Raw genomic sequence first — 20845 nt, 5'->3', positions numbered from 1 at the left:
CTTTGCAGGCTGAGTGGAATTACATGTTAAGAGAGTTCACGTCCAAAGAGAAGAAAATTGCTGACCTGCTCAGTGGTGGAGTTTCTTCAAGTAAATTTACCAACCCACTAGAAGTAGCAGACCATCTAGATGTTGTTACAGAATTGTATGAAAAATTGGAGTTCCCAGAGTCAGCAGATTGTGAAAACTAAAAATTTTGTACATTGAGTAGGAATTATAAATACTTGTAGGCGTGACTTTTGAATGGAGACATTTTGAATAATTAGGAATAATTCAGTGTTTTGTCAGATGTTTACATTTTGCCATTAGGTTTTTCAATCATATTTTGTGGTCCTGTGACATTAAGATAGTATGCGCTTTGAAAGCGAAAGACTTAAAAAGTTTGCTCAAACTTTCCCAAATAAAACTTTCAATAATTACCAAATCAAGAATAAAAATCAGGGGTCACCATGCAAAGTTTGGTACTAGAGAAACAAATTACCAAACATTTACCGATATTTGAAATTCAAAATGGCTGCCATCCCTGTGTAAACTCTATAGGGAAAAATAAAATTTCCAATTTTCGAAAAACTAAGACTGTGAAAATTTTTCTCACTCTGAGAGCTTTAAAAAAGGATCCCCCAGAAGTGGTAGACCAGAAAAGAAGTGTAAGAACTTGAGAGGCAAAATATCAGTCCCCGAGGTACATTCTACCATAGACCCTCGAGAAAAACGGGACAGGCAACTGCGATAGAGAACAAAGGGTCTATGGGATTAGCGGCATGCGATCCTACTTGGAATAATTAAGAGATGTTAATGGGTCGGGGATGGAATGAAGCTGGACCCGATCGACTGCACAACGTCCGGTTCATAGACACGTGCATGCGGGTAACGGTAATAACGTTTTCGGATTACAAGACATTTCGGATTACCCGCAAGTCCATTTTTAGAAAGAAACGTGTTGCAATTATTTTGAGAATAAATCGTCAAAATGGTTTTAAAGTACTTTTTACATATTGGTAGTAAGATTTGATGCAACTAGAAGTCTGTAGGGAGTCAATATGTTGCTGTAAAGTGACAAAGTTTTGAATAGAAATCCGAAACACATATCACTGCAGCACCAGATTTAACAGCAGTTGACATCACTGAGTTGTTTACATTCCGTAATTGTCCGTGTATCTCCGCATTTTCCCTCGTTTTTGCAGTTTTTTAACCGTTGGAATATTCTCTGTGCAAGGAGTGCTCCATGATTCGGCAAAGTATGTATGTTAACTTCTGAAATGTTGTTGTTTGAAAACTGTGAACGGCCAAATTTGCGAGGACAGCATTCAGCTTTGTGTAAATGCATGTCTACCTTACAGCTTCTGACTCCACCAACCGTTGTAGAGTCCCGATTTATCGCAAAGTTTCGCCTGATAGCGAAAGTCAGAGTTAAAAATATATTTTCTAGTACTTTGCAGGTGTAGACATGTGTAGCATATCCGAACTTTGGTGTTTCTTTAGGCTAAAACAGTACCAAAATGTTAGAGGTCGTGTATTTGAGCTCCGATGGAGTAGTCATTTTTTGTAAACCCTGATTTTCGTCAAATTTTGCTTGACAGATGAAATAAAGGTCAGATTTTTGTTTCGCAGGACTTGGGAAGTGTAGACCTGTCTTACTTGTAAATGTTTGTTGTTATCAGAGATTTTTATTGTAGGGAATGTAAATTTATATTGTCGATATCTAGCAAGAGTTTTCTGTAGCGTCTATGGCTAAATGTACACTGTTTTTATCGTCTGGTGTTTTCCTGTTGGTTTGGCTAGAATCCCAAATGTGATCTTCATCGTAACCAGAACATTCACCATGACTGGTATAAAAAAAAACCTCAAAATTCTCTGTGTCATTACTCGGAACGTGCTATGCAAGAGCAAACTGTACATATGACAGAACGTCAGTTTGATCGTTAATGAGATTCAGTGTTAAGTACAAAGTATTGTTGTCTGGGACTGCTTGGCAAACAATGTTAATATATTCCAAGATAGATCGCACAAACAAACCACAGCAGTTGCCTGGCCCGTTTTTCTCAAGGGTCTATGATTCTACCTTAACTGGAAGTTTTTCTTTCTCTGCCATGCAGCTGTAGCAGTTCTAGCATTGGTAACAAGACAGTATCCCTGCCCCCGAGACACCTGGACACTTCCTACCACCCAGTTGAGACTAGGGTTAAATCAGGTGTCCTATGGGTAAGTTTCCAGGATAACTGTCCTATAACCCTCGGCAGTTCCTGGTCCAGTATACCTGTGGAGACCAGACCACAAAGACATTTCATGACTCATGATTTGAAGAACTGCATTCACTGAAGTTTGGTAGGGAAGCTTTCTCTTTGCAGTCTACTCCTCCGGTATGTAACCTCAATAGCAAAGAAGTATGTCTGCTACCTCCAAAGTTCTGGATTAAATATTTCTGACAAAGTGTGCCAAACCCATTTTCAAACTAGTATTTCTGTGCAGGATCGATTTTAAATTAAAAAGTGGCGAAATTTGTTTTGTTAATGCATTTGCCTGCATTTTATATGGTATCACATCAATCAATTACTTTGTTGAAAAAAACCATGTGCAAATAAATATAAAGTGCAATGATGGTGTTGCAGCACATTTCATTGTTGAAAAGAATTATTCAGTCTATTGAATCAAGTTATCTAAATTTCATTTGTGGAAGCAATAATTTCGAGCTGAAAATGCAAATTTTTAAGACACAGCTAATAGAACTCACTCCGTTACATGTCGTTTCATCAGCAAAGAAATTCCAATGGGAATAAAGTACATTGAAAAGATTCTAATCACTGTGCCATTGCTATTTTATTAGAATCTGAAACAAGTTTCAGAGCTTTGTATAGTGAATGGCTTGCTGGATTTTTTCTTTCACAAAGAACTTCAAATTCACAAGTCTCAGTTATTGCAAAATATGTTTGAAACAGTGAGAGCAGTGGACTCAGTCATGAGGCAAAACTTATAGTCAATGGAGAAGAGTTTTGAAAACATTTCTTGAACAGTTTTCACTGAAAAGACATTATTGTCAATTATGATTGGTTAGTATGCAAGAAGGGGCAGAATGACTGTTGTACCGTAGAATGATGTCACAGGTCTACTTTCACAAAGTCTAACATTTTATGAAGATATTCATTCAGTAATTGTCCTTAAAACCATTCTCGACTCAACTTGCTCATTGTTATAAAAACTAGAGAAGTCATGTGTGAAAAATTTTGTTTTCAGTAAATCATTTATTCACGATGTACACATTGGAGATATTTGCAGTTTATTCAATGTTAAATTCTACAATTTTGATTTGATACTTCAAGAACGAACAGATTCTACCAGTACATCTGAAGTGCCATATTTTTTATCGGACCACTCATTTACAATTTCTTGTTCAAGTACTGATCTTACAACATACTTCTGCCCATGCTTCAAGTTGTTAAATGGCACTTTTAAAAAGCCTTGTACCAGTCACAGATAATGCAACGTAACAAATTAACAACGCATGATTATCATGCTTCATCTGTATCTCCCTTAGATCAAAGAATTGTTTATCAAATCATAAAGCTAAATATTCATCACTTCCATATTAATGCTAAAGGTAGATCACTGTGCAGTTTCTTTGAGTGTTGTATTGTTGTATCTCTATGTCTTCTTTGTTGTGCACAAATATAGGAAGTAATTGCACTTTCTGGTGATGTTTGGCTGTGGCATATTATCATTATCCACCCATAGAGAGCCACCATCGGTGGCAGATCGACGTAAACAAGACGATACTTAAAATAGCTTTCCACCTTTGCGACGACCTCTTTTCAAATGTGAAGTTTGCCATCAAGTTGTGTATTTCTACCCAAGTACCGGTATTATATATCACAAGAAAGCTATTTCTATGAATTTTTTTCTTTGATCAAGAAAATTGGATTTTCATTAAGATTTTTAGTGAAAGTGTAAAGAAATCGGGTATTAAACTGACGTAAAAAAGTTTAAGTCGGAGTGGAAGGGGGCTATTGTCTAGGTGTCAATGAGTAATTGCACTTCAGAATACTGGCTACAAAACCGTGTCTCAGATTTTTGAAAAAAGCCTTAGTTTTTTCAGTGCTGAATCAAAGTTTATCAAACGATTAGTCTCACAATGCCGTCTAATTAAGCAGCGATAACTCTACTCTAAAGACCTACATTAGATAACTGAGAAACGGTTTTAGAGATAACCCATTCGACAAACATCTGTGAAAATCTGGTGGACTTCCGTTCACGCGTTCTCGAGTTAAACTCTTTTGAGCGGGCTTACACTAATTTGCGGAACGGAATGAGCGGAACGGAACGGAATAGCCACACCAAATAAAAAATTAGTTTCTCTTAATTAGAGTCCATTTTTCGCCCACAGAATTTTTGAGCGGAAAAGAATGGAATTAAGAGAGACAATATATCATTAATTCAACTCTACAAGGAAGGCACCTTAATTTTTGAAGTTTCCAAAATGAAAATTATGTCAAATACCACAGGAAACGAGGCCAACATGTAGTTGTGCACTCCCTTTTGTAATATATATCGCAATAGCTCAACATACTTTCAAACAATAATTGCATGTGTACGGTATACAACGACAATTAGGGGTGTAAACACTACCTGCCTTCAAAAACTGATCACGAAAGAATGACTAAAATTGCAAAACCGCCGTAGTTTCATGTTAACGCGTTGATCGACTGTGTATGTAAGTATGAGCGATGCCTTTTGCATTTATTACTGATTTCCTTTGACCTAGTTGTTTGGTCAATCGATAGATTGATTTCAGCCCCACGTTTTTTACCGAGCATGCTAATGGCAGAATCATTTGATTTCTGAAGGAGGGGCTGGAGGATTAGGGAGGGGGAATATTGTCATCCCCCCCTGGAGAATGATAAAATAATTTGCCGCAAAACCCCAAAGTGAGAAAAGAAATGTTACCATTTCCCTGAGATGAAGGCAGAAAATGTGATGCGAGTAGCTGGAATTACCAAAAATGAATGTTTAGAACCAACCGTAGTACTTTGATCTTTGAGATCTGGATATTTAAAAATTTTCTAAGGTGAGAAGGGATTAGATATGCAAAATTCTGCAATAAAGATTACAGTGTGCATGAATGAACTTAGACATGCACAACATATGCACGTGCACTTCATTTTGAGAACAAATGAAATATATTGCATTGCCTTCAGTTGTGCAGCAAATAATTTGTTGTGCGAGCATGCTTTTGAAAAAAAAAATGCTGTAAATGGGTGAAAAAAAAATTATCTACACCTCCATTTTCACAATTCCTCCCCCCCCCCCCCATCAGCTGCTAGCTGGTGCTCCTCTAAGTCCCACATCCCACATCATAAGTATCCGCTGACCTCCCTCCGAGCTCAGACATTATCTCCGTTCTGTGACGGAGCAGGTCGTACAATTTGCATAGTTCATTGCGCATGCTAAGTAGATATTGCCAATATAATCTACAAGGTTTTTTCGCTTTACCTTGTAAAAGAACCTTGTTTTACGGGGTACCAGTCAACTCGCACTTTTTCCAACCCGCCCAGAACCAACTCGCCCGATACCAACTCGCCCGATTCCAACTCGCCAGATGCCAACTCGCCCGATACAAGTACCTGGTACGCTAGCTCTGCATGGCAGGGCTGTGTGTTTACCGGCGTTATACGGCCTCCGTATAACGCCGGTAAACACACAGCCCTGCAGAGCTACTGGTACGCTTGCTGCGAATCCGTAGCCTTTGCCACTCGGGTAGCTTGGTCATTGGAGTGGAACAGGTGCAGCCAACGAACAATGCACTTTTAAAAAGGTCCTTACTATCATAAGATATATTGTGCATGACAAATAATGTGAACTGACTCATTTCAAGTCAAGAGGGTAATTAATTAGCTGTTCACAATTTGCCCTCCCACAGAAAATTTTTCGACTTACCCTCCCACACTCAAACTTCATTTTTACCCACTCCCCACTTAGTTTTGCCTGTTTCCCCTCCCCACTGTGAATTTTTGAAGCTCCCCCCCCCGCCCTGTGGCGACAGAAACTTGCCAATTTCCCCTGCCCTGGAAACAATAACCCTCAAAAAGTTTTCGCCAAGCCCTGTCCCCAGGACAATCAACCGATAACCGCCCTGCCCTACAAAAAAACCCTAAAATTTGCTCCCCTGCCACCTAAAAACATGTCCCCTGCCCTAGCAAAATTAAAATTTCCCCTGCCCTCAAAAATTGCTCCTGGAATAGCCTTTTCGATGAATAGCTCCGTTGGCTGCACCTGAGTGGAAGAACATATCAAAGAGTGGCAGGGCTCGTTTTCGCAGCAACTGGTACGCATAAAACGTTTTATTTCTAACAACAAATATTTCTAACATAGAGAACCACAGGTGCGGCTTGAGATATGTGCCAACACGAAAAACTTTTTATTTGCGAATTTCACGTTTTGCAAATCTCTTGAAAGAATAAATTTCGTTCGGCTTCTTTACGTATAGGGATAGTTACTGCGTACTGGCTCACTTCTTTAGGAACAGCAGGACCGTCTTTCACGAGTTACTGGCCTGGCACGACATGAAAATAGCTGGCCTCGGGCCATCGGGTTAGCGTACATGGAATCTACAACACCCTATCTCAAAACAACGGGCGAGTTGGTATCGGGCGAGTTTGAATCGGGCGAGTTGGTTCTGGGCGGGTTGGAAAAAGTGCGAGTTGACTGTAATTCTGTTTTACTTTACCAACCCTTGGAAGCTTAGGAAAAACCCTGTCGCCAAATAAAAAGCTTTCCCCTGAAAGGAATTTATTTATTTTCCTACAACCAAATACCTAATCAGTGATATTTTAAAAGTTGTACGTTACGGTCAAAAAGCAGAGAGGAAATTCTTCCGTACTGATTTCCTGTATTATTATTATTATTATTATTATTATTATTATTATTATTATTATTATTTTGTGGTTTCCAAAGCTTACATAAAACGAAAAAGACTAACATTTTGACAGGACAGGAAACGCCAGCTGAAAGCCATAGTAGAGGTGTTGCTAAACACATATTTTCCGCTGCAAAAAGTTTTAATATTTTATTAAAGCTCGGCAGACAGACACTTTATAAAGTTCACAAGCTTAATTTTCAATTTTGATAAGGGGGTCAAAATTATCTCCATGGCAATTAAGCAAATATTTACAACGAAAACATCAAGATTTCTAAAAGTTAACAGTATTTGCGAATAGAGGTCACTTTCGCAATTTCCGAAGTTATTTTGTGAACACGTCTCAAGGAAGTGTTCGAAGATTAAAGAAAACTCCTCCACGACTTTCATTTCATTCTCTCCATTGTACAACATACATTGTGACGCAAATAGATACCAACTTTCCGATGCTGCTCGTCGAATTATGAGATAAAAAAGTTGACACAAGAATACCTTGAAAAGATTACAGTAGCGTGTAGTTATGACACGAAAATAGTTTGCAGCAATCTGTACTATCTGACCGCACCAGCTATGCGTGTATAACAAAATTATTTTAATTATCTCAGAACTGAGTAACCTGCACTATAGCGTTAAACTCCTATTTTGTTAAGAAACGACGAAATCATCTCAATTCCAAGCATTCTTCAATATGCTCACTGTTATCTATTGTCTTCAGTTTCACTTTGCTGCAATCTGCATAGCTGTGACACCGCAGCGGTACTTGTGGCGTGTATCGAACGCGCTCGGGTCATTGAGGTCATCGCCACTGTGGCGATGACCTCAATGACCCGAGCGCGTTCGATACACGCCACAAGTACCGCTAGCGCTGCGATATCACAGCAATCTGCAATATCCGACAATCTATGACTCGGCTCCGAGTAACCTTCACTAACGTTAAAACTCCGTCTAGGCTAAAAAAATTACCAATCTGTCTCAGTCTGCAGCATCCTCCAATACACTCAGGACTCTATGAAAGTCCACACATAAGAAAAGTCAATCACTTTGCAGCTATCTGCAATATCCAACATAAAGTGTATGTACAAAAATTAGTAAAGTCTCAGCTCGGAGCAAACTGCACTGACGTTAAACTCCGTCAAGGCTGAGAAATTACTGATCTATCTCAGTTCATAGCATTCTCCAGATACACTCAGGACTCTATCAAAGTCCACAGATATGAAAAGTCAATCACTTTGCAGCAATCTGAAATATATGTGTAGTACAAAAATTAGCAAATGTCTCAGCTCGGAGCAAACTGCACTGACACTGAAATTCCGTCAAGGCTGCGAAATTACTATGTATCTCAGTCCGTAGCATTCTCCAATAAACTTAGGACTCTGTCAAAGTCCACGGATACGAAAAGTCATTCACTTTGCAGCCAACTGCAATACTCAACACGCAAAGTGTAGGTACGAAAGTCTCAGCTCGGAGCAAACTGCACTGACGTTAAAACTCCGTCCGGGCAAGGACATGACTAATCTATCTCATTTCGTAGCATTCTCCAATAAACTCAAGACTCTATCAAAGTCCACAGATATGAAAAGTCAATCACTTTGCAGCCATCTGCAATATCCGACACACTATGTATAGTACAAAATTATCAATTGTCTCAGCTCGGAGCAAACTGCACTAAGGCAAAAACTCTGACAATGTTAACAAATTTCAAATCTATTTCAGTCCTTTGCATACACAATTAACTCAAAACTCTATCTACAGTCCATGGATACGTAAAGTCAATAGTTTGCAGCAATCTGTAATGTGCAATACGCAATGTGTACGAGGAAACGGTCAGAATGTCTCAGCACGGAGCAAATTGCAGACTACGAAATTACCATTCTATCTCAGTCTGCAACATCCTCCAATACACTCAGGACTCTATCAAAATCCACAGATACGAAAAGTCATTCACTTTGCAGTCATCTGCAATATCCGACACATTATGTGTAGGTATAAAATTATCAAAGTCTCAGCTCGGAGCAAACTGCGCTAACATTAAAACTCTGTCCGGGTTAGGAAATTACTAATCTATCCCAATGCGTAGCATGCTCTAATAAACTCAGGACTCTATAATATGTCCACCGTTACGAGAAATCTTTCACTTTGCAGCAATCTGCAATATCCGACACACTATGTATAGGTACAAAAATTATTAAAGTCTCAGCTCGGAGCAAAAGGCACTTACGTTAAAACTCTGTCCAGGCTAAGAAATGACCAGTCTATCTCAGTCCGTTGCATCTACAATAAATTCGGGACTCCATCGAAAGTCCACAGATACGAAAAGTCAATTGTTTGCAGTAATCTGCAACATGCAATATGCAGTGTGTATGAGGAACGGCCAAAATGTCTAAGCTCGGGCAAAATTGCAGTAACTTTAAAACTCCGTACAGGCTACGAAATTACCATTCTATCTCGGTCTGCAACATCATTTAATAAACTCCGGACTCTATGAAATTCAACGGATACGAAAAGTCATTCACTTTGCAGCAATCTGCAATATCCGACACGCTATGAATAGTACAAAAACAATAAATTCAGGACTATCTAAAGTCCACAGTAATGTGCACCATGCAATACGCTATGCATATTACGAAACGGTCAAAATGTCTCATCTCGGAACAAACTGCACAAACGTTAAAACTCCATCCATGTTAAGAAATTACTAATCTATCTCCGAGTCTGTAAGTAGCACCATCCAAATATGCTCAGCACCCTATCTATAGTCAACATTTAAGAAAAATGCTAAGTTTTCAACAAACTGCAAAATCCAATACACAGTATAGGCCTAGGACGAGTTAAAATGTCTCAGCTCCGAGTCGGAGCAAACCGCAGATAAAACTACGTCCAGGCTTCGAAATTTAAAATCTATCTCAGTCCGTTATAACCTCCAATAAGCTCACATCTCTCTCTAAAGGCCAGTGATACGAAAAGTCAACCATTATTGCAGCAATGTGCAAGATCCAATACGCTATATATATGACGAAACGGTTATAATGTCTCAGCTCGGAGCATACTGCACTAACGTTAAAACTGTTAAAACTCCGTCCAGGCCAAAAAAATTGACAAATCACTCAATGCACGTTCGGTTGCATCCACAATAATCTCAGGACTATATCTAAAGTCCATGCTTACGAAAAATTTAATCACTTTGCCACAATATCCGACATGCTATGTGTAATACATAAATTATCAAAATGTCTCAGCTCGGAGCAAACTGCACTAATGTAAAACTCCGTCCATGTCAAGAAATTACCAATCAATCTCAGTCCGTCGCATCCTCCAATATGCTCGAGTCGCCGTCTATAATCAACATTTAAGAAAAAACGCCGAGTTCCCAACAAATCCCAATAACCAATACGCTGCATGACGAAACTTTTAAAATAACTCAGCTCGGAGCAAACTGCACTAACGTTTAAAGTATTTCCATGACAAGAAAATTCAAATCTATCTCAGTTCGTAGCATCCTCCATTTTGCTCGACACTCTATCTATAGTCAATATTTTAAAGAAAAAACGCTAAGTTTCTTACAAACTGCAATATCCAATACGCTGTGTAGGCTTATATGACGAGACTTTTAAAATGTCTCAACTCGGAGCAAAATGCAGATGAAAACTACATCCAGGCTTCGAAATTTAAAATCTATCTCAGTTCGTTGTATCCTCCTATAAGCTCATAACTCTATCTTAAGGCCATGGATACGAAAAGTCAATCATTGGCAGCAATGTGCATGATCCCATACGCTGTGTATATGACGAAACGGTCATAATGTCTCAGCTCAGAGCATACTGCACTAACGTTAAAACTCCGTCCACGCCAAAACATGACCAATCACTCACGTTTGGTTGCATCCACAATAATCTCAGGACTATATCTTGGCCAAAATTTACAGAGCAACTCACAATCTTACCCCTGATTTTGTAGCCAGTATGTTCAATAATTATATCCCTTCCAGATCACTTCGTTCTTCCTCCTTAAAGTTCCCAAAGCACATACACTTCTTTATCAAAACACTTTGTCTGTTGCGGGTGTGGATGAATATAACAATCTCCCCAAATCAATCATAGCTTTAAGAAATCTTGTAACAACTTTCTGTATTCTATTTACTTGTCTGATGCTTCATCGTAGTTTTTTTGATATTTGTACTTCTGTGTTTATCGTGTTTTCAAGTTGGTGCTGTAACATGGTTTTCTTTTGTCTATTCGACCTAAATGAAAAGAGGTGCTTCATCTATGGAGTTATCGAATTTAAATAAAGATTAATAATATTAATAATATTTAAAGTCAATGCTTACGAAAAATGCCATCACTTTGCCGGAATATCCGACACGCTATGTGTCTTAATTATCAAAATGTCTCAGCTCGGAGCAAACTGCAGTAAGATTAAAATTCCGTCCACGTCTTAACTTAGTTCGTAGTATCGTCCAATTTGCTCGAGTCTCCATCTATAGTCAAAATTTAAGGGAAAAAAAAGCTGAGTTTCCAACAAAATGCAATATCCAACACGCTGTGCATATGACGAAACTTTTAAAATGTCCCAGCTCGAAGCAAACATTACTATCGTTAAAACTATCAGTCAGTAGCGTCCTCTATCGGGTGTTGCCAATGACTGGCGACGAGATGGCTTCTGACTTTTTGTAGCCTGTTTGGCCGGAAATCGTAGGCCGGGCAGATTGGACAGTAAACAACATTTATTTGTGTTAGTACAAGAGTCCCCACACAGTTTTAATTGGCTTGTCATATTGCCAAGACTGCGTCTTACATAGATCGTCATATTGCTAATGTCTACCTTGCATGCGCAATGAACTATGCAAATTTTTGACCTGCTCCGCCACAGGACGGAGAGAATGTCTGAGCTCGGAGTGAGGTCAGCGGACCCTTCTCCCTCACATGCCTAATGGTCCTTCAGCAGATGCGATATCCAGGGTGAGGTTTGGATTCAGGTGTAGTTTCAGATTTGAATTATAGCTTCAGTCCAGAAGTCTTATTCATTCCCAGCAGCAGTCTCGGGAGCAGTCTTGCCTGATTATATGTGTAATGTTTGATTTATTGTATTTGCTCTACACTTCATGTTTCTATGGAATACAGTTCTTATTAGTAGTCTTATTCGCAATTTTCACCACGGCAAGAGAAACTTCGAAAAACAGATGCATTACTCTAAGGGTTGAAAAATGATATTTTATTTAAATCCAAATTTCTGTTATAGATCCGAAATTCCATGCTGTTTCGCTCCAAAATTCAGTGGGCGAAAAAATGGACTCTAATTAAGAGAAACTATTTTTCTTTTTGGTGTGGCTATTCCGTTCCGTTCCGTTCCGTTCCGCTCATCCCGTTCCGTAAATCAGTGTAAGCCTTTTGAGCGTGCTGCAAAGTGACAAAATGCCGAACTGAGAATAGGGCGATTTAGTAAATTGGTTTGGGTTTTGCTTTCTGAATGACCATAAACAGTTTACTCGACAGATAAAACACCAAAACAAGGTAGTGCTATCAAAGTTTTAGCAAAAACAGTATTTTCACTCATTGAAATCAGAGTCAGCGGTTAAAATAAGGCTAAAAAGAGCGATTTTCGGGAGCGATGTCCCCTCTCAGAGCACAATGTACACAGTAGCCGATGACTGAATAAAACTGAGGAGTGCCCAGGAAGGGATTATGCATAATTATGACGGATTAGCTGTAAGATGTAGACAGAGTATTAACTGTTAAACCTAACTGTCGGGACTGCTACGGCATATCTATGCCGTCGACACAAGCGTAAATATAATGGAATTTTTTATGTCAGCTTTCGATCTTGGGAAGGGTTCATAGCCGCGGAAGGTTCTAATTGAGCAATCCCTTTAATGAGTGACATAGCGACTTGAAAATCGGTTGACGCCACAACTAAAAGAACCTGTTTGCCATCGCTCTTTACAACATTTCTGAGGTGAAGACCGTTTCTCGAGTCATTTTGGCTGACATAGCCAAATGCCAGTCAGCGGCAACAATGTCAAGGGAGAAAATTTGAGAAATCTTGAACATTAAGAAAAGAACGTCATATTATTGGGGCTGTCCCAAATCTGTGTCATCGGTATCGTTACAAAGAACGGTAATCGGCCATGGGCGTTAAAGTTTGGTTGTAGTGTAACGCCCCTCCCTGTAGAGATTTTATCTCGAAGCGTCCCTCACGTGGCCAAGACGTGTGAAGGTCATTGACTCAGATCGTACGAGAAGCAGATAAGAGATAGTGTGATAGTTTAATTAATTATTGGTTAAGATTTCAATGAGAACAATCGAGAATGGGATATTCCATGGTGTGATCTTATTTAATCTTAAGAATCAATCAAAGACTGGCGGGAAAATTACCACGTGATAACTTTAATAATTATGTAAGTTTAGAGATGTATTTAACTTTGTAGAGAGCTTAGACTAGAGAGAGACGGAGACTTGAGATCAGACCGTTGACAGTGAACGTTACGGTCGCCATCTTGCAATAAAGTACAAGGTTGTGTTACAATCTACATCTTGGTGTGTCGGCTTCAGTTACTGAAAGCATTACGATCCAGGCTGGTACCTCTCAACTCGTAATTCCCCTAACTACGAGCGCAACAATTTGGTGGAGAATCCGGGTATACTGAAGCAGGACGAATATATGATTCTTAGATCTGGTAGAATTATCAGGCGACAAGAACCAAACATGGCAGAACAAGCAGATATACCAGTAGCTGTACAACTGAACCAGCAGCAGGATGAGCGATATGACAACCTCCAGCAGCGCATCGGAGAGATACTTCAACATGTGCAGGGTTTGCAAGACCGAGGGCAAGAAGCCCGACAAGCCGACATGGATGCTCTAGGTAGGCACGTTGACAATTTGACTATTAGTGCAAATATCATGCCTCCTAGGTACACTGGGCGAGAGAGCGACTGCCCTCAGAAATGGATGAGGAAGTTTGAACTGTACGTGCACTTGAGACAATTACAGCCAAACAATATCCGTGATGTCTTTGGTTTGCTACTGACTGATGAGGCTGAGCGTTGGTTTAACTCACAGACAGAGGAAATCTTGGGAAATTGGGAGGCCCTTAGAAACGCTTTTCGTGAGCGTTTTACCCGACAGGCACCGAGGTGGCGTAATGATGAAGAAATTCGCAGCATTCGCCAGGGGCCGAACGAATCTGTGGAGAGTTATGCAGGTCGCCTGAAAGACAAGTGTGATCGGTATGGTCGAGCTGATGCCGAACTTTTGAGCGCTTTCCTCCAGGGATTGCGACCAAAGCTGAAGAAGTTCGTCGCTGGACGGGACCCCGAGGACTTCAGGGCGGCTTTCACATCCGCGAAGACCGGCGAGTTAGTGGTTGATCTGCCCGAGGACGATGGTTCTTCGACATCGGAGCTGACGAAGGTCGTCATGATGCTGGTCGAACAGAATAAAACTCTGGCAGAAGAAAAGAAGACCGCCGTACCGCAGGTTGCAGCGACGAGCGGGATATCACCAGCACCAGTACAAGTAGAAACGGTACGTCCTAATTTTAGTGATAATTATGACCGGAGACAGAACTCGTACTCGTACCAACGGAACAATAGCCAGCATTTCAGGAACAATGGGAGACAACAGACTTTTCAAAATCGGCAAATCAATCAAAATGTGGTTTGTTATAATTGCGGAGGGGTTGGGCACATTAAATCTGCATGTCCAAGCGGTAATTATAGTAATAATAATGTTGGGCAAGGTGCTAAAGTTTGTTATAATTGCGGTCAAGCTGGCCATATTGCTCGTAACTGTCCGGCAGGGGGGCGTGGATACCAAGAAAAAACGAATAAAGCCGGCAGGTGTTTGGAGAAAGAATCAAGGGGATGGTACCTGTGAACGGCCAGATAAGGGGATATTTGATAATGTTAAGAGCGTGTGTAATTTGAATATTGATGATAATTGTGTACAAGGTATTAGTGTTATCAATGTTAGTATAATGAATCAGAATGTTCCAGCAATTGTTGATACAGGTGCTGCCATTACGGTTGCTCCGGTGAGTTTGTTACCTGAAATTCCCAGATTGCGTAATCAAAGAATTCACAAGTCAAATTACAACGCAATCAAATTAGCTGATGATCGTCAAATTCCAATTAAGGGAGTTGTAAATGCACGTGTTAATATTGCTGGTAAGAAAGTTATGATATCGATTCATTTAGTAGAAAATTTGAAACAAAAGTTAATTATTGGTGTTGATTTTCTTACAAAGTATAGAGCTGTAATTGATATCGCTAGTAAGAGATTAAAGCTTCGTTCGGCTTTGGTTGTCAAGGCTACCGAGGGCTTCACTGTTCCACCTCGATCAGAATTAGAAATTTCCGGTAAATTTAACGGTCATATGCCCGATGGAATTCTGGGACATACAGAAAACACCAAAACTTTGAGCCATTTGGGAGTCGTGGCAGCACGTGTTTTATCGATGACAAAGACGAACGAAGTTCCGGTAAGATTAGTTAATAGTCGCGCCAGCGGCTTACTGACTACGCATGCGCTTATTCATAATATACTATGCGACTAACCGGAAGTGTACCCTTCTTTCTCATGATGGGCGCCGCCATGTTTTTTTTTTTGAGTACTCGTAAATAAACAAATACGAAACAAATTACTATGATATAACATGCCTTTTATAAAATATACCTCTTTTATTAGCCAGTAAATGTTATTATACACCTTGTCGCTGATACAAAGTATCGTTGATATAGATAAACGGAGAAAACTGTCGTGCATATGAACGGGGGCATACGCAAAGAATGCTGGGATTGAATTATAGAAGAGCGCCCCCTGTGTCAATAATTAGATTCAAAAATTGCAAGTTTTTAGACGGAACGCTATAGTTTTCAGCTTGCAAGTGGAAGGTGGGCAGTGCGGTTACCATTGCAATGATAATTATTGCATAATACGTCCCTTGTTTAACGCCATAGGCTGTTATCATTGTAAAAATTGCCAATTTTTGTCCAAAATTTTTACACGCTACAGAAAATCTATAAGCTTACCTGCCCTGCTGCAGGGTTTGACGTCGTGTAAGTACGTGAACTGCTTTCATCAGAGGGAAACTGGGCATAGTTTTCATATAAACGTTTATGAAGTAACAATTACAGTTTATCATGAATCAATACAAATAACATTGCCAATCTTAACCCCTGGCGCGACACCAAGGGCTGAGCCCTATATAATATTACGACCGAAAGGGATGTATACATAAGAAAGGGGACAAAACTGGGGGCGTTCCGTTTTCTGCCCGGGGGTGCCACTGTTCATAATTTGGATATTGATGTTGGTACGAATGTGAATGAGCAAGTAAATGAAACCACCCGTCAACGATTTCTGAGTCAGTTTGATTTTAGTGATTCATTTTTGAGTGATCAACAAAGAAAGAGTTTGCAAGAAATATTATGGAAAAATCGACAAGCATTTGTTGGTGATGATAAGAAGTTGGGTTACTGTGATGTCATAAAGCATAGGATTGAATTAGTCCCGGGGGCTCAACCTGTTAAAATGCCGCCCTATAGAGTTGACCCAGAAAAGCGCAAGGTCATTGAGAAGGAAGTTGATAATTTGCTGGCCCAAGGTATAATTTCCCAAGCACTTCTCAGTTCTCTTCCCCGGTCGTGCTCGTGAAGAAATCATCATCATCGAACGAGTATCGTTTCTGTTTAGATTATAGACGTATAAATTCTCTTACAAAACCGAATGTATTTCCTATCCCAAACCTTACAGAGTCTCTTGAAATGATCGGTGATCAAAATCCCCAGTACTTTTCGACTTTAGACATGATGTCCGGATTTTGGCAAATTGCCATTGACGAACGAGACACCCACAAAACGGCCTTTGTCTGTCATGATGGTTTGTATGATTTAATCGACTTCCCCAAGGTATGAGAAATTCAGCTAATTCTTTTCAACGTACTATGCAGTTTATTTTCAGGAATATGTTATGGCATTATGTGTTGGTGTATATTGATGATTTGATTGTCTTCTCAAGGACGTTTGAAGAACACTTACAACATCTCGACGCGGTTTTGTCTCGCCTCCGTGAGGCTGGATTGAAACTTCGTCCTCAGAAGTGTTCTTTTGGTAAGAAACAGGTGAAATTCCTTGGTCATATTCTCAACAAAGATGGAATTTCTGTTGATTCGAAAAAGGTGAGTGCTGTTCGAGATTTCCCCGTCCCCAGGAATGTTTCCGAATTACGTGCATTTTTAGGTTGTGTTGGCTTTTATCGTCGTTTTATCAAAGATTTTGCAAAGATTGCTGGTCCCCTTTATAAATTGTTGAAGAAGGAGGTTAAATTTTATTGGAATGATAAGTGTCAGGAAGCATTTGATACTCTTAAACAAGCCCTTACTACTGCCACAGTTCTAGGATTTCCACGTTTCGGCGAACCTTTCAAATTATACACAGATGCATCGGCCTATAGCGTTGGTTTTGTATTGACACAAGAGCAAGACGGAGTAGAGAGACCTATCGTTTATGGTGGGCGTTCCCTCAGCGCAGCGCAACAGCGATACACAACTACAGAAAGGGAGGCTATCGCGGTTATACATGGTCTGGCCCAATGCGACCCTTACTTGCGTTCAACGAAATTTCAAATTATTACTGATCACGCAAATCTCCCGTATTTGTTCAGAATTAAGAAACCTTCAGGTAGAATCGCTCGTTGGATACTTAAAGTGCAGGGTTATGATTTTGAAATTGTTCATAAACCAGGGAAGTCTATTGCGCATGCGGACGGATTGTCTCGTAGGAAATACTCGGAGGTTTGTGACAATAGTTCCGATTTCAGTGGTAGAGATTTCATTGATGATGTGAAATCGGAAGTAGATATTGATTGCAAGGCGACAAAATCAAATGAGGATAATGATACAAGTATGTCTACGGAAATTCAAAGTAACGAATCGGTGGTCCCAGTAAATAAAATAGGTATCCCCTCCGATGACGATGTTGTAACGGATGTACGGCAATTGTATACGGAGACTGAATCTAAGACAGGCGCGGAGTTACAATCTAGTGATGATGTTGACGATGGAAATCTAGAGATTAATCGCCGTGACTCGAGTAGTACTGATCAAATAGTAGAGGAAGATGAGGCGTTGACGCGGATTAAGAATTTGCAGAGGAAAGATAGTCAGTTAAAATATTGGTTTAATTTTATCGAGAAAGGCGAATTACCGAATGACGATAAATTGGCGCGATACGTGACATGTGATAGCGATAACTATGCAATCATTGACGGTGTATTATATCATTACTGGAATGCGACAGGTAAGGCTGCAAATAAAGAGAAATGCGTTAGACAGGTTGTGGTTTCCCAATCATTGCAACTTTATATCCTTCAGAGAATGCATGATGATATTACAGCTGGTCATCAAGGCGTACGCCGTACTTTGGAGACTATAAGATTGCGTTATTTCTGGAAAACAATGATCAAGGACGTTACTGATTACGTGAATTCATGTGTGAAATGTCACTCGCGCAAGCGCGGTCCTCGAGGTAAAGCCCCTTTGCTCCCCATCCCCGTGTCCTCAGTTATGCAACGAGTTGGAGTTGATTTTCTAGGTCCCTTGAAAGAAACAAAACAAGGCAATAAGTACGTTTTGTTGTTTACGGAATATTTGACGAAATTTAGTTGGGCATTTGCAACCCCTGATATGAAGGCTGAGACAGTTGCTAAGATTATGTTTGAGCAAATCCTTTGTATATTCGGTTTCCCCAGTATTTTAATCTCAGATCAAGGACCAGCATTTACGTCACAAATTGTTAAAGAAGTTTGTCGTTATTTTGAAATTACAAAACGTTTTACGAGTCCTTATCACCCGAGCTCCAATGGGGCTACGGAACGTATGAATCAGAGTCTTCTGAGTATGTTGTCTATGTATGTGTCTGAAAGAGAAGATGATTGGGATCAATATTTAGCTTCCGTGATGTTTGCGTATCGATCAAGTCCGCATGAGACGACTGGTGTCAGTCCTTTCATGGCAATGTTCGGATATGAAGCGAAACTTCCGGTGGATGTAGAAATCTTACCACATAGTCAAGATCAAGAAATATAGATTTCCATTTGAAAGACATAGCGCAGAAACGAAACTTAGCGGTTTGGTTAGCCAAAGAAAACATACACAGAGCGCAAAATGTTATGAAGGAAAGACACGACAGAAAATTGGGCAAGATTGTCAAGTTTAAAGTAGGCGATACAGTCTATTTACACTCTCCAGCAGTGGCAGTCGGAAAAAGTCCCAAGTTCGCCCATCCCTATCGAGGCCCATACACAATCAGCGCGCAAGTATCCCCAGTAAACTACCGTTTACAACCAATAGGAAATGTAAAGCCGTACAAAAATGTTGTTCACGTTAATCGATTGAAACACGCCCATCTGAGACCACGCCGACTGTTAGATTTGCAATCGAGTCAGTACAGCGCTGATGATAGTGAGACAAACGACGACGTACACAACATGCCACACCCAGCAACTGTAGATTACCACTTAGAGTCAGATACCGACATTTACTTTAGTGCCAGTGAAACGCCCCTCGAGTCATCTGATAATAATCAACGAAACAAACAACGTCGCCGCGAAATTCGTGAGCGCGCTGAAGAACGATTAAGTCAGCTTTCTGTATCACAAACTGATGATGAGTGTGATGATAATAATAAGAATAAGTACTTTGGTATAGAGAAAATTGAAAAATGTAGATATCGAAATGGAAAGCGCGAATATTTGATAAAATGGCATGGATACGATGCGAAACATAACACATGGGAACCAGAGGAGAATCTGAATGACGCAGCTTTGGAAAGTTTGAAGTCAAATCCAGTCCCCACTATGGGTAAACCCACTCATAAGGTCCGACAGCAACGCAAATAAGCATGCATGACTTTTTTTGTTTTGGTGAATTTTCTGGTATTTTGGAAACCACTCTTTTATTAGGATAATACTCTGGACTTGTATGCAAACGAGGCGTCTTTCTTTTTGAAGTGTTGTTTTGTTTTGTTTTGATGAAGTTGAAGTTATGTTGTTGTTGAAGAAGTAAGTGTAAGGAGTTGTGGATGTTTTGTTGTGTATCTCCCCTCAGTTGGCTAGGAATGCCAGTGCTAGTGATCCGTAAGTGATACAATGGTCCTTAGTTTTGACCGATGGCCTGAGGAATTGAGTTTTTGGAGATAGAGCGATAGTGAGGTTTATCGCGTTTTTGGGAGTTTTTGAAGTTGTTGAGGAGGTTTTGTGTTGATGTTTTGTTGTTTTATGTTTTATGAAGATTTTGGAGATAGAAAGAGCCCCGAATATTGGCACAGGAGTTGCTATTTGCTACAGTCTAGTGATGCCTAACGGTCGTTACTAGGGTTACCTTGAACCTTTGACCGTGATATCAGAATACACCAAGCAAAATTACGTCATCCTTCTCAATGTCCACCCCCTTCCAGCTAAACCACCCTTTCACACAAATAAAAAAAAAATCATTGATACATGTTACGATTTTCGAATGATTTCGTCGATTTTCTGTATTTTATGTAGAATAGTTGAATTTTGAGTTTGTAGTTGAATGTATTTTAGTGATTTTATTAGTATTTCTGTAGGTATTTTAGATGCGTTTATGTTAGTCTGTAATTTTGTAGGTGCACGAATAATGAATTACTTTATGCTAACTTGTAAAATATGTGATTTATGCGTATTTTAACCACACTGCCTTACGAATAATGTATTTTTTTATTTTAAGTAGATGCAATTGTCAACTATCGCCATGCTTCGTCACTCGTTTTGACCAGCGAGGACGCTGGTTATAAAAAAGGTGGGAGAGTGTAACGCCCCTCCCTGTAGAGATTTTATCTCGAAGCGTCCCTCACGTGGCCAAGACGTGTGAAGGTCATTGACTCAGATCGTACGAGAAGCAGATAAGAGATAGTGTGATAG

The 20845-nt window shown here is 39.9% G+C and overlaps 2 protein-coding genes across 2 annotated transcripts in view; both read left to right on the top strand.

Annotated features, from left to right (window-relative positions):
- LOC139142158 (biotin--protein ligase-like) overlaps positions 1 to 20845 on the top strand; it is a 635662-nt gene that overhangs the window by 9312 nt on the left and 605505 nt on the right. The gene's annotated exons all lie outside the window — the stretch shown is intronic.
- LOC139142157 (TIP41-like protein) overlaps positions 1 to 20845 on the top strand; it is a 114452-nt gene that overhangs the window by 9023 nt on the left and 84584 nt on the right. The window contains exons 6-7 of the mRNA XM_070712001.1: positions 9 to 682; positions 2048 to 2698. Of these exons, the coding sequence (XP_070568102.1) occupies positions 9 to 191 (183 nt within the window). The 3' untranslated portion in view covers positions 192 to 682; positions 2048 to 2698. The remainder of the gene's footprint in view (positions 1 to 8; positions 683 to 2047; positions 2699 to 20845) is intronic.

Source organism: Ptychodera flava, chromosome 10 (assembly GCF_041260155.1).
Source record: "Ptychodera flava strain L36383 chromosome 10, AS_Pfla_20210202, whole genome shotgun sequence".
Lineage (NCBI taxonomy): Eukaryota > Metazoa > Hemichordata > Enteropneusta > Ptychoderidae > Ptychodera > Ptychodera flava.
This window is presented reverse-complemented; position numbering and strand designations above follow the sequence as displayed.